This window comes from Natator depressus, chromosome 11, assembly GCF_965152275.1.
Source record: "Natator depressus isolate rNatDep1 chromosome 11, rNatDep2.hap1, whole genome shotgun sequence".
NCBI classification, from domain to species: Eukaryota; Metazoa; Chordata; order Testudines; family Cheloniidae; genus Natator; species Natator depressus.
In genome coordinates, this window is record NC_134244.1 from 68,081,483 (window position 1) to 68,096,416 (window position 14,934).

At 45.2% G+C, this 14,934-nt stretch overlaps 2 protein-coding genes across 2 annotated transcripts; both read left to right on the forward strand.

Annotated features, from left to right (window-relative positions):
* Nucleotides 1-892: 892 nt before the first annotated feature.
* On the forward strand, nucleotides 893-3,086 carry LOC141995644 (interferon lambda-3-like). Its single transcript, XM_074966904.1, has 5 exons — nucleotides 893-1,054; nucleotides 1,497-1,574; nucleotides 2,044-2,187; nucleotides 2,491-2,568; nucleotides 2,988-3,086. The coding sequence occupies exons 1-5, from the start codon at nucleotides 893-895 to the stop codon at nucleotides 3,084-3,086; spliced, it is 561 nt and encodes a 186-aa protein (XP_074823005.1).
* A 4,309-nt stretch (nucleotides 3,087-7,395) lies between these two features.
* LOC141996292 (interferon lambda-3-like) lies at nucleotides 7,396-13,999 on the forward strand. Its single transcript, XM_074968279.1, has 6 exons — nucleotides 7,396-7,429; nucleotides 10,011-10,171; nucleotides 11,225-11,302; nucleotides 11,749-11,891; nucleotides 12,671-12,749; nucleotides 13,901-13,999. The coding sequence occupies exons 1-6, from the start codon at nucleotides 7,396-7,398 to the stop codon at nucleotides 13,997-13,999; spliced, it is 594 nt and encodes a 197-aa protein (XP_074824380.1).
* The last annotated feature ends 935 nt before the right edge of the window (nucleotides 14,000-14,934 follow it).

The window sequence follows — 14,934 nt, forward strand, 5'->3', positions numbered from 1 at the left end:
ATAAAAACCGCTCTGATTCATGAATATTTTCCTGGAGAAAATGGGAGTTCAAGTTGCTATGATTTGTAGCGTGTTTTCGTTTTGTGTCTGGAGAATTGTTGGGTACTTGTGAAAAGTGTTTGGCTACCGCCAAAACTTTGACAAATGACATTTCATACAAAAATGTGCATGGATTAAAAATAGTTCAGTCATCAAATTATGGAGCAGAAACAATGTCATGAATTTAGGGGATTTAGGAGTCCAGCAACAAAATATACAATGACTATCAAATTGCAAATAGACAAAAAACAGTCAGTGGCCTGAAAATTATTGATCAGAACTATTTGGCAAGTGGCAGATAAATATTTGCATAAAATTAGGATTAGTTCACACTTTGCTGTACTAAAAGAAGCAGGACCAATTTGTAACAAATGCTATCGGATGACGTATCCTGCTCCACCGACTAGCTACTTCATTGTTTGACTACACAGTGTGCAAGTATTTACAACAGCTGACGTCTGAAAAGAACTGATAGCTCTGCTGAATCTCAATACATTATTTTCTTCTTTTTCTGAAAACTGTCACGTCTGTCAGCTGTTTAATTTAACAGCCAATCAAATGAACTGGTTGGCTTGAGGAAGACATGAGAAATTATAACAATTCTTTTACTTCCCAGTCCCCTATAGGAAGCCACAGATCTCAGCTGGGCATTTCACTGATTCTGATGTGTCCCCAGCTGCCTCCTGCAGTAGCTTTAACAATGTTTTAAGAAACACTAAAAAGAAAATTTAGAGCTAGGTTTGTCTCCAGTGCAGGCCTAGCTTCTGAGACACCATCCAACTCGCTGGCTGGTAAGGCTTGCAACCTGGCATGTCAGTCATGTATCTCTCCCGTTCTGTCTCCGTTAGGGAAAATGGTGAACGTAGGCTACAAAGTTCTCTTTGCTCTGGCCATCTGGACGATGACTACAGAGGCCTTTCCCAAAGGCGCTGAGAGGACAAAATGCCACCTCACAAAATACAAGTCCCTGCCACCTCGGGAACTGGAGGCCTTCAAGAAAGCCAAGGACAAATTTGTAAGTGTGAAGAACACACACTGGGCAATAACAGCACTGTGAGCCCTGGGCTGTAATCTGAACAGCAGCCCTCTCTGCGTGTCCCTTTGGACTCAGGGAAGAAGCTCAAAACCAATTATCAAGAAGGATTTGGTTTTACATTTCTCCCAGCTCTAGCACCCTGCTGGCAAGCACCAGGGCTCTAGCACAGCGCCTGCTGAACCCAGGTCCTCTCCTCACTGGAGTAGGACGACAAAGCACAGTTTAAAGTTCGTCATGAGTATCTCTGTCATATCCCTTGAGGATACCAGCCTGAGAGATACAAGGGAGACATTTGATGCCAGCATCTCTTCTCCCTGCATCACCACTGGGATTGCATGGATAGAACTGAGGGAAGAACTAGTACAGGTTTGTTCCTGCTCCTACATACGTATGGGTCTCTGTTCTTTCCTTCTGCCTCCAGGAGGACATGATGCTGTTGTCAGACCGAAAATGCAGCACCAGGATTTTCCACCGGAACTGGGAAGTCAAAGAGCTGTCGGTACGAAAAATCTCAGTCAAGGGGTACAAGAAGGTCACATGCTAGCAGATGCTTCTCTCCTCACATGTGCCCCCTCTGAATCTGATCTCACTTAGCCCTATGCTAATCTGACACGTGGCACTCTGACCATTGACTTTGAAGTCACTGATTGAGTCAGGAGCATGTCCGATCTGACTGTGGCTCTTTCTCAGTGTAAATAAAGGTCACCCCTCACCTTCAGTTCAGGTGCCTTCTCACTGGCTATAAACTGGTGTAAGAAAGGCATGTGGAGATGAAGCTGTTTCCAGTCAAGAGTGATTTCAATATTTCATTTACTGACAAATCAATAAAGCCCTCAGTGGCATCGGAAAATCTCCTGTTTCAACCTAGTCTACCTGCCCCTACGCATGGGAATTTCTAGTCCTGTATCTGCACAGCTGTGTATATTTCTCCCACAGACCCTGTCTTACCTACGAGTTTCTCTCCCCAGGAGCACGATAGAGTCATCCTGGTAGAGAAGGAGCTGGACTTTACCATTAACGTGCTGGAGAACGTTGAGGACCCCAGTCTGTCCAAGCTGCTCTCAAGGCCTCTAGAAATCCTGACGCAAATCAGAGGGGACCTGAGGGGCTGCGTGAGTATTTAGTGACAGATTTCTCTTTCAGTGCCAGATATGAATCTCTTCAAGGAGAACTCTTAGGAATTTCCCAAATGGGTTGCTTTACCTTGTACCCACAAATACTCGCATGTGGCTCTTGCTTTGGGCCCATCCTTACATAGACATTGAAAGCGGGGATAGTTGATATGATATGCACAAGGGTAGCCGCCTAGACTATGTCAGGGCAAGAACTGCTCTGCGCCTGGAGAGAAAGGGCTTTGGTCCACTGTCGGCTGAAATCTCTGGGCACCAACCAGTCTGTATCAATTTTGTTTTCAGACCAGAGAAACTCATTCTCATCGACACTCCAGGAGGCTGAACAATTGGCTCCAAAATTTCCATGAGAGCAAAGAGACGGTGAGTAGTCAGTCGAGACAATGAGGAAAGGGAACTTCCATACAAATTAGAGAAGGAACAAGCCTACTAGGCTCCCATCCCAGAGGCCAGGGCGGATTTCTACAGTCTATTCTCTGGTGCCTTGTCCAGCCTGTTTCAATAATCCCAGAACTGTAGTTGTGCACAAATCTAGCAGATCTCAATAAAAAAACCCTGTTGTGTCTGCTGCTACAGTGACTGTCTCTTCCGAGCACCGCCTGTAAGAAGATTATACCACCAGGGATTTTGACCCTCTGCAATAAATCAGACTTTTTAGGAAATGCGGGAGGAGGGGTGAAGCAGGGAGATTTCTATCCTTATTATCTCTTTGTTTTTAAGAATGGTGGCTTTAATTTAGCCCCATTCACACTTCCTGTTGTAAATAGTCTCTCATTTCCCAGGAAACACCTGGCTGCCTGGAAGCATCTGTGATCCTCAATCTCTTCCGACTGCTGAACGAAGACTTGAGATGCGCAGCCTACAGGGAGCTCTGTGTGTAGCCATCTGGTCTCTGCAGTGCCCGTGTCCACATCTACTTAGAGACCGGAGAGTCCCTAGCCTGAGAGCACTGCATTCATATTGAGAGAAGACATGTGTCAACCAGGAACATTCATCTTCTCCCTCTGGCTTCTGATCATAGATCCCCAAGCAAACTGATTCCATCCTTTTATACCAAAGAATTACACAACAATTGGCCTCCAGGTTGCTCCAACTTCCAGCTGGTGCAGCACTCTAGACTCCTTACAGAAGATTAATTGTAGGACCATTTTTCATCACAGTTGGAATTTAGGACTTCAATAGGATTTGGCCCTCTGGGGATATTATTTATTGAATGTAATTGTATTGTCACTATATGAATGCATTTTAGCCAAGGTAACATATCCAAAAATATTGGAAACATTTCATAAGCTTTAATTTAAAACAACAAAACAACGCACTCCAGTTCTAGGATTTACACACTAGTCACAGCTTCAGATCTCTTAGAAACAACCTCAGGAAATGCATTCTTACTGTAAATATCCTCAGCAGATGTATTTATACAGAGCATATTTTTATCTTGCTGCTTCTTTATGTATTATAACCTGACTAAGAAGGGTAATTGATTTGTATAACTTCCAGACTTGAACCCAAGTGTTCTTTATTATGGATCAGCTATTTATTATTTATGTATTTATCTATTACTAAGATTATGCCTTTTTATTTATAATTGTGAACCAATAAAATTGTTTTCCCAGGCCTTGTCATTCCTGTCTTTCAATTAAAAGCATTTTGTTAACAGAAAATTGGGTGCACTGTAGTAATAATACCCAGCTCCTGTAGAGTGCTGTGCAGCAGTAGATCCCACAGTGCTTTACAAAGGAAGTCCTTCTCATTATTCCTGATTTTACAGATGGGGAACTAAGGCACAGAGAGGCAAAGTGACTTGTCCAAGATCACTCAGCAGGCCAGTGGCAGAGCCAAGGCTCCTGAGAGCCGATCTTACACTCTAGCCTCTAGGCCACACTGCCTCCCTCTTGCATTGCAAAGCTGCTTGCTTTCGGATCACCCTCACTGCATTTCCAAACGGGCAACTAAAGGCCAAAGAGAGCTGTGAATCTTGTCTTTCTCCTTCCTTTTGGCATTACCATTAGAGCTAGACAAATGTTCCCTGGGGAGTCCTGACCATGTAGCTGGTACAGGAGAACATGACTTGTTGTCAGGAGTAAACTAAGAACAGAAACAGAAGGAAAACAGCAACAAAGGTTGCAGACAGAAGGAACACAGCAAGAAAGTTTGCAGGACCTCATCAACATGCCACTCTTCAATGCCCCAGAGAACATCCGCTTTGACAAACCTTCTCAATGGATAGGCTGGAAACAATATTTTGCAAGATTTCACATTGCTACCAAGGTCCACAAAGAAACTGGAGATATGCAAATATCTTCTTTCATTTATGCTGTGGAGACACAGGCAGAACATATCTCAAAATCCTTTTCATTTTTCTGAAGACAGTCACAAACATGACTATGCAAGCGTTCTAGCTAGCTTTGATACATTCTTTATACATCAGAGAGAAGTGGTTTAGGAAAACTAGAGAATTCAAGAGCCATGGGAAAATGTTGACCGTTTCATAAGAGTTCTGCATACTCTGGCTGAAAACGATGATTATGGGAATGCAAAACAGGAAAATAGACAGGCTAGTTATTGCAGTAACTGATTAAAAACCTTTCGCAGCAGCTACCATTGAAAGATTTAACTTATGCCACAGCTATTCAAGTAACAAAGCCATCAGAGCTGGTGAGACAGGAAAACCAAGAGCAACTCTCCGAACTTGAAAAGCAAAAACTAGCTTAGAAGCTGTTAACAGATGCAGCATGAGTATTAAAAGTTATTCCCAAAGAGCTCCCTGAGTAAGAGGGACAGATTCAGCCTACATCAACAAGGTGTGGAAAAAGTCATAGTCCAAGAGATGATGCATGTCCAACCAGAGGCACACGGTGTACTAAAGGCACAAAATATAGACATTTTGCACCTCTTTGCTGCACCAAAGCAGTCAGGGAGCTGACCCATATTACAGACAATTAAGAGCCATTCTTTCTGAGATCTATCACTTGTGATGATATAGAGCCTGCTTGGAGAGTGAAAGTGAATATTTCTGGCAAGACTGTTGACTTTAAAATTAACTCAGGAACTGACATTGCAATCATCTCGGAGGGGACCTACGAGCACCTTCAACCCCTCACGGAGTTAAAGTCACCAGACACAGCTCTGACCTAGCCCTGGAGGTATTCAGAACTGGATGGGCCAGTTCGTCACAGAAATAACTTACAAAGACCAAAGCTATGCATTCACAGTGCATGTGATCAAAGGATCAAAGACCAGCAACCTTCTCAGCCACAGCATGGCAGCCATGTGGGCCTACTGAAGAAAAGTAGAGGAACTCAATGAAGGATTTGATAAGACTGGACTTTTGAAAGAAAATCCAGTATAAATCAACTTAAGGGACAATGCTGGATCATGCAGTGTACAAACACCTCTACCAGAGAGACCCTGAAGGAGACTAGCTGCATATTTATGTGAATTCAGAGGACATCATTACCTGGTTGTTGTGGACTGTTTTTCCAGGGATATAGAAATAAATATACTTGAAGGACATAACATGTCACAGTGTTACCGAGAAACTAAAGTGCACTTTTGCTCACTTTGGTAGTCCAGAACAACTAGTGACAGACAACAGATCACAATTCACTGCAGCAGAATTTGTCATTCTGAACAAAATATGATTTTGAACATATTACTAGCAGCCCACATTACCCACAAGTGAATAGAGACCTGAGAGAGCTGTACAGACAGCCAAGAAAATCCTACATCAGGAAGACCCATTCTTTGCTCTTCTGAGTTACTGATTAACACCATTAGCAACCACTGGATATAGTCCAGCACAACTCCTCTTGGGAAGACAACTCAGACCTACTGTTCCAACGCTGGAAAAAAATCATCTCCAAAGTGGCCAGACATGAAATGAGTAGCCAAATCACACACAAAAAGCGGGGCGGAGGGTGGGGGGCAGTTTACAAACACTTTTACAACAGACATCACTCAGAGAACTGCGAGGTCTAGAACGTGGTGACTGTGTTCATGTCAAATTGGATAGAGATAAGGAATGGACAACTCCAGGTGACATAAAGAAAAGAATTCACCTCCAAGATCATATATGATTGAGACCAACAGTGAAGAGTTCAACAGAACCCATCAACATCTACAGTTTCTTCCTCAGAAAGAACAATTAACAGAGCAAACCCTACGGATGGCAGATACAGAACAAGAAGACATCAGCTCAAGAAATCCAGATGAACCTAGTTGTTGCAACTAACGGACTGCCAGATGACCAAGTTGTTATGCATTCGGATTGTGCAATTTAAAACCAGTATGATTCAGAGACACTTAAAAGACTGATCCATACTGAACTTCAAAGCTAGTGTGATAGTGTAAATATTGTAAATGGTAGGAATGTGGAACTAATAGGAGGAGATGGAATGGAATGCTAAACTGTATTACACTGTGCAGCCATAAGGTGATGCTGTGTGTAAAATTCCTTATTTAAAGTTACCTTAGCCATACCTGGCAGAGCATCTGATGGGTATAAACAAGCTCTGTGACCATCCATATCTGGTACAGAAGAATATAACATATGCCACATGACAGTTCACTGGATAGCATTTGGCAAGCACACTGGAGATGACGGGGTATACAAACCCCCCACTAGGCCAGAAAGGTTAAGGGAGAGCCTGTGGGGGCAATCAGCCCTGACCCACTACACCTACAGAAGGTATCAAACCTGGAGTGGGGAGTTACAAGTGGTGAACTTGGCTCAGGTGGGACCTGACCAGGAAGGAGAGCAGATCTGTGACTCCTGCTCAGGAAGAGAAGCCTGGCTGGAGTCAGGGCGCTGCGTGGGACCGCTGGTAGACAGAGCCTCCCTGAAGGAAAGTGGGGCTGCAGCAGCGAACCCAAGGCAGTAGTGAAGGAAATCTGGGGGAAGTGAGTGCTCCTATGATTCTCTATGCTGGTGGAGGGGTTCAGGGGTGGCAGGAAGTGCTTAGAAGCTCTGCAGTGAGCCCAGGGAAGAGGCTTAGAGAGAGCAGAGCTGAGAAACTGGGAGCCTGGCAAGAGGCTGAGTCAAAGGCCCACGACAGGGCCAGGTAGGAAGCGGTCCAGGGAGGTCACAAGGAGTCTGCACAGTCAGGCCTTGGCTGCCTATCCAGGGATAGCAGAACCCAGGGCGAGGGAGGGCCTGTGCCCCCCTACCAGCCCTCTCAGGAAGGTGGAATGGACGAGTCTGGCGTCGGATCGAAGGCCCAAGGTAAGGGTGACAGGGAAGTGTTTGTTTGACTGTTGGTTTATGCCAGAAGGGGTGGGGCTCTATGTTACCCGGGCAGAGGCCATGTCACAGGAAGCAGCAGACCACGGCACCACCAGAGCTGCTATCAGTGGGGGCCCAAAGGAGAGGTGAGCTTGCTATGCTATGCCTAATGAGTAGGGAGGTGCACTGGCCGCGGAAGTAGCGTTGCCAACCCTCCATGATTTTCCTGGAGTCTCCAGGAATTAAAGATTAATCTTTAATTAACCATGATGTCATCTGATGAATCCTCCGGGAATATGTCCAGTCAAAGTTGGCAACCCTACCAGCAAGTCACTCTCTTACACAGGTCTGGTTCCATGAAGCAGCCAGGAGAGCCCATGCCCACCAGCCCAGCTGGAACTGACAGCAGCAAAAGGCTAACAAGATGGCCGAGCTGGTTCTACTCACAGCAGCATAAATTCTGGTATTAGTTGAATCAGCTCGGCCTGCCCCTCAGAACTGGGACAGCTGGTCACCTACCTGAGCAGCAGAGACGGCTGGAGGGTTAGTAAAACAACAAAAAGTCAAAGGCAGAAAAGGAGGAAAGATCACTAACTCTTCCACCAGCCCCATGTTCACACAGAGTCTTGGATTCAGAGTTCATATGCCATCAAAGTGTAGGTTGCATCAGGGTTGATCTCAGGCCCATCTCATTGTTAATCTCTGTTCAAGTTATCAGATCTGATGGCCTCCTAGATTTCTCTTTGATCCATTTCATCTACAGCCCCAACTAGATGCAGCCAGAAACAGTCAGAGATGTGACTGGTATGAAAGAACAACAGAAGAGGCTGTAAGGCGGAAGAGAGAAGAATTCTGCAGAGTCTTTGTCAACCAGCTTCTCTACCGAACAGGCCCATGCACTCACAGCTCAGCTGCAACGATTCCTTACGAGGTCTGGACGAAGGAAAGGGTGCGAGTTCCCTCACTACAGTGGTTTGAACGGTTACAACCAAAGATACATGTGCTAGTTCCTAACTCTGCAACTACAGTGCTGAATGCCAGAGTACCCTTGCCCTAGGGGCGAGTCAGGCCGAGGCCTTGGCCTGCCCTTGGTAAGCCATCCCTTTTTGGAGGGAAATTAATATTGGCTTCTAGGTCCCAGTCCCACTGGCCACAGTTCAGGCTTGCTGCTGGTGATTTAACTGGGAGTCTCTGTGAGTTGTCTTCCTATTGGCCACCTGTCGGAGCCTCTGTTGCAAGCTACCTGCTTACAAACCCCTCTTGACACACGGTCCTTATTTATGTCGGTACCTCTGAGAGCACACAGCCCCTCCCCAGTGGCGAAAATGAGTCCTTCTCTAGACCAGTGCCCTGGGTCTGGAGTACCTTGGAAGGCTGCTACCTCCGTGCCTCCCCCCTCCAGTCTCTGCTGTTCCCCCCAGGCTGTATCGCACTATTGCTGCAGCTTCCGCTCACCTCCTGCCAGCCCCAGCCTGCTCCCCTGCCACACTCCCGTTCAGCCTGGCCCAGCGCTCAGACAGCCTGTGGCTGGCTCTTCCCCCTTGGACCATTGCCAAAAGTGCTTCCCAGGTTTTCCTTCCCCCAGCCCTTTCTTCCCAGGTAAATCACAAACGTGGATCCTTAACCTGGATGTTATCAAGACTGCGAGGGAAGGCTCCCTCCTGGGAACAGTCCCTTTCTGCCCATTGTGAGAGTACTGAGACCACTGTCCTTTCGCCCTTCGCTCATCAGTGATGACTCGCAGAGTCACTCCTGAGGGCGGGGGAAAAAATGAATGAAAGGGCTGCTCGGTGGATCATTACGGTAACACAGCAAATCCGGAAACTGGGCAATGCTAAGATTAGAAACAGAACTCGCCTACTGTAGGCAGGGAAATCTTGCATCGTTTGGTCATGATGTCATGCAGAGTTTCCCTCACCTGGGAATCCCTGGTAGTGAGTGGCACACGCAGCTCAGGAGCGCAGAGGGTTATGAGCTAGATGCACCTGCCGTACTTTCACTTTCCGGTTTCCATTGATTCCAGCCGTATTAGATCGTGGGTTTTTCTCCTTCGACAAAAGGAAAACAAGATTTCATTTTATTTTTTCCTAAAGAGTATAAAAGCAAGAGCAATGGAAAAGAGAGGCTACATGCACAGACCAGAGGGAGGCCAAGCACCCCTGAGGAAGAAGAAGAGACTAAAGCCATTTCCCAGCAAACATGCTCCAAGGTATGTGCCACGAGGTCTGGGGCGTCTGTCTAGCACATGGGCTTACTAGACTGATCTGCTGTGATCTACTCTAAAGAGTACGGATCAAACATTATCCGTCCCTCTAGGTCTCTTACCAGTTTATTTTTTATTATTAGTGCTGGGGGCCGTAAATTAAGGGGCCTGATCTGAAAACATTTGTGAATAGAAGAGTTGAGTTTGCTCAGCTGCGATCTTTGGGGTCAAGCCACCAATGTAATATATTTGATTGTAGCCCTCATCTTCCTGCACCCCTTCTTTCCCCGCCTTGTCAGACTGTCAAAAATACAGTTTATAATCCTTGTAACCTGCAAATGGAGTGATGTGTGTATTTGCCCTTTCTGATTCAATTAGGAAAAATGGTGGCTTGCAAACTGCTCCTTGTCCTGACCCTATGGACAATGTCTACGGAGGCCTTTCCCAAAGGGGCTCAGAGGAAGACGTGCCACCTCTCAAAATACAAGTCCCTGCCACCCCGGGAACTGGAGACCTTCAAGAATGTCAAGGACAGATTTGTAAGTGCAAAGAAGACACATAAGTAGGGCAATAATGGCAATGTGGGTGCTAGGCTGTAGTTTCAACCACAGCCTTCTCGGCATATTACTGTGGGCAGATGAAATACGCTTCGGTAAGTTTGGGGTGTAGGGTTGCGGACAAAATAGAGAGAAGTCTCTCTGTCTGGATCTTCTTTGTTGGTGATCCCCCACCCAGTCTTAGTTAAGAAAGGGCAAAGCTCAGAATGTTCAGCTCCGGCAAGAGTCAGAGAGAGGCAGAGTCATGGACAGGGCAGGAAGGTGGGAACTGATCTAAAGCAGAATCACAGATTAGACAATGGCAAGGGAAGAACGCCATTCTTACTATTAGAAAGGAGCTAGGAGAGAAAGAAGGGGCAACCTGTCTAAGTGGGTGTTCCTGATTCGAGTCAGTCTAAGGAGGTTAGGGCCTGGCCAGCTCGGATTTCTTACAGAGTCAACCGTCCTTAATCTTAAATCTCAGAAAGTTATGAAAGGGATTCAAACTCTGTCCTGAGTTACAATCAAACCTAGAGAATGAGAGCCAGTTTTTAACTATAGGCGATCTTTCCCTTCCAAACAAAACTGAGTCTAGTCCTTTAAACAGACAATCTGAGGAACCCAAATTCATGTCATGCCATCAAGCAGCATTAGAGAGATCAAGTCATTTATTTTTAAGTCGTGCAAACATTCCACGTTAACCAATGCTGACGCGGAGGAAGTGCACCACTCAGATGAGCGGTCAAGAGTTAAAGGATGCCGCTTCTCAGTTAAACTTCTGCACAAATGCAGTTCACAACCTGAAACCAGCAAAGCAATATGACAAGCGCGTGTTGTTGACATCTGTGCCATATTGGCACCTTCTCGGGAAGAGCCAGGACTCTAGTACAGCAGCATTCTTAGGGGATTGAGGTGTTGAGTCAAATTGTGCCAGGATTTTTTACCTTTGCATGGCTGAATGGGGTTATATGATGTAACTGAGGACCGAATTTGGCACTTTCTCCCCTGCTTTGCTTCCTTTACACATTTCCCTGTGTTCTTATTTTGTACCTCCAGGAGGACATCATGCTGTTGTCAGACCGAAAATGCAACACCAAGATTTTCCATCGGAACTGGAAAGTCAAAGAGCTGTCGGTAAGAAAGACCTCTGCCAAGAGAGAGAAAGTTACAAAACAGCACTTGCTTCTTTCCAAAGTTGCAGTACTGTCTCTTTCTAAGCTGGATGCTGATTTCACGTGATCCTTTTGTAGAGTAACATGGAGAAGGAATTTATTCCCAAATGACAAAGGTATCATCTGAGGTTGGAATATTGAGATTGAGATTGATCTGAAGCACAAAATGTTGTTGGATTCCAAGGAAGGAAGGTGTAAGCAACAGAGTCCAAAGGGTCCTGACTAGCAGGCTCTGTGAACTGAGTGGATTCACACCTCCCCTGCGTCGTAGGTTGTTTCCCATTGGCCACGGCTTTGGAAAGTCTCCTTAAGCAGGCCACTCCTACCTGCTGCTAACACAAACATTCCTTATCTCCCTGTCTGCAACTCCCCTGGACACACTGTTTTACCTGCACATTCTCTCCCTAGGTGCACGACAGAGTGATCCTGGTAGAGACGGAGCTGCACCTCATTATTGACGTGCTGGAGAACTTTGGGGATTCCAGTCTGTCCGAGCAGCTCCTGAGGCCATTAGAAATCCTGAGGGACATCAGAGAGGACTTGAAGAGCTGGGTGAGTATTGGATTGCAAATGTCTCGTGCCACAGTGGGTCTGGGAATTGTGTATTGAACTCCGAACAGCACTAATTTCTTAAGTGGATCCAGGATCTACTAATCCTTGTGCCAGTAATCGTGGACTTTGGTTTGCACATAACAGTTGCTGTATGCCTTGCTCAGATACATCATCTAATTAGCTAATTAACTTGATTAACTAGTTAGGGACAGATGATGCTTGGCTGCTCTGCTACTGTGGAAGCAGGTACGTCCCCACCGTCGGCTCCTGGGCTGTAGTTTGCTATCACTGCAGACACTGTGCTCTCTTTAGCACAGCTACTGTTGTTTCCATGTGCCCCCCAGAACATCGCAGTGGAGGTGGGGAGGAACTGGGAGGAGGCAGACCCATGGATGGCTGCATACACTGGGAGAGTATGCTGCACTCCTGCTCAGCTCCAGGGCATATTCAGTTTCTACTAGGTAGAGTTCCTCCCAGAGCTCCTCTGGGGAGCGCAAGGCATATCTCCCCCTACACAGGGCCATTCCCACAGGCCTCAGTAAAGCCCTGAGTTAATGCTTCAAACACTTCTGAAGTTGAACAATGTAATACAAATGCTTGGTATTATTAATAGAACATGGAAGGTTAACATGGAATCCACACGTCTAAAGAACTAGATAAACTCAATCAAACCAAGATCTGCCTTGGGCTTGTACCGAGAGGAAGGAGGTTAAGCCACTGTTCCTGAACTCTCGACTCATGTGCCAGTCTCCTTCATGGATTGATTTTCTTTTCAGGCCGGAAATCAGCCTCAAGGCCATCAACGCTCCCGGAAGCTGACTAACTGGCTCCTAAAATTCCATGCAGCCAAGAAAATGGTGAGTACATTTGGCAAACACACAGGACAAACTTTCATCACATGTTAGTGGGAACAAATCCATACAGGATCATCAGCTCCATTCCGTTCCCATGGGGCCAGTGCAGGATGATGCCCTGTATATTGTCCAGGACCTTCAGCAGTCTAGGAGTCCTGAGACTGAATTAGTTCAGAAAGCTGGTAAATCTCTCACATCAGGAAGGGTTGTTACATCTGCTGTCAGACTGTAATAGACCAGGCATCCAGAAAACACCCTTTTCCTTGTGGCCTAGTTTGGGTCCTCCCATAGGATGCAAATAGCAGAATTTCAGATAAACACGAGGCATCTGATGCTCCATTGCTCTATACCTTGTACCTTGTGGAATCATTTATATTTGTGCAAAATGCTGCTGACTCTGAAATCCCCCCTCCCTCACACTGCTGGCAGAGCTTTACACCAACTTGCTATTCGCTTTGAAGAGGTGGAGATGCTGGGCTGGGCAATGGGAAAAGAGGCCCAGAGATCATTCATTCGTACAGATCTGCCAATGCCCAGGCCTTCTTAGCAATCAGATCTAGACAAAGATAATACCCATCAAGTTGACTGTTACCCCAGATCATTGTGCCTTTTGCCTCATTCAGACTCACTGCTTAATGTAATAGACTACAGCACACATTGTTATATATTTAGAATTACAGAACATTAGAGCACCATGTAAATGAGTATTTACTTAGGTTCGAGTGTTTGTAAGGTCTTGTCTACGCAGGGACATCCAGGAAAACTAATCTGAATTAACTAAAAATGTGAGTTTGAAGGGGATTAGTTAAACTGCATTAAATCCCTGTATGGATGCTGTTATTCAGAGTTAAAGCGATCTCTGGAAGTGAAGTAAAGTAACCAAATTAAGACCACTTTAATTTTGAATGAGGGTGTTCACACAGGGATCTAATGCTATTAACTAACCCACTTCAAATTCACACAGTTTGTTCAGATTTAGCTTTCCTGGATGTCCCTATGTAAACACTGCTCTGTTCGCCCTTTTTCTGCATGCTCTGTGCTCCCTATCTATATACACCCCCTTCCATCAGGCCTTTGTCCAGTAGCTTTCCCTCGCCCAGTGTGAGCCAGCCATTCTCTGTTACAATGTGTTCACTCCCTCTCTCCTGTCCCAGGAAACTCCAGGGTGCCTGGAAGCATCTGTGATCTTCAATCTCTTCCGATTCCTGAACGAAGACTTGAAGTGCGCAGCCTACACGGATTTCTGCACCTAAATGCAAAGTCTTTACACTGTCTCACCTCATGCACTAATCAGACACTGGAGAGCCCAGCGAATGGGAACCCTGAATCCTTCCTACAGGACACTATATTTTAACCAGGCATGATGCTCTTTCTGCCTTGGCATCTTACCATGGATACCCATCACCAATGATCTCTGAACAAAAGATTCCGATACAACTGATCTTCAGGAAGAGATCTCTCCGACTCCAATTGACAGTAGCTGATTGGTTGTAGGCCAATTCCTTAAGTGCAGCTAAAGTGTAAGGCCTGTTCCCACAGAAATCAATGGGAGATTGGCCATTGATTTCAGTGGGATTAAAATTTGGCCCTAGAGGATAGTATTATTTATTGTATTGGTTGATTGCTACGCAAAAATATTTGCCAATAGTATGTTGTGTTGCTGTTATTTATTTTAATTTAAAGGACTAGTTTTTCCCACCATTTGTTTGATTTACAGACTAGTGACTATTTCATTATTGTCTTAGAAAGATGCTGGAAAATGCAATAATGTTGATGCATGGAAGGTGTTGCTGTATTAGACAGATTCCGAGAATCTATTTTTGTTTTACTGGCTGACATAATGTTAAGCCATCTGATGCGATCCTTATTTAAACAAATCTGATTTGTATTTAAGTTATTTATTGTATCTATCATTTTTATGTGCATATTTATCAAATGGGCTATTTGTATAATATTTAATGTAAAAATGGAAGATGTAAAATTAAAACTGAAATGATATAAATTGATGATTGATCCTCTACTTGCTGACTGCATTATGTTCTGATCTCATCACCTCCAAAAAATAGAAAATAGCAAAAGTCATTAAAGGCAGGGAAGTACTTCCCGATGAGGAGAAATTGATTAGCTGGATGGTGAGAGGGGACATAACAGAGATACTTAAAATAATGAAAAGTCTAAAGTTATAGGT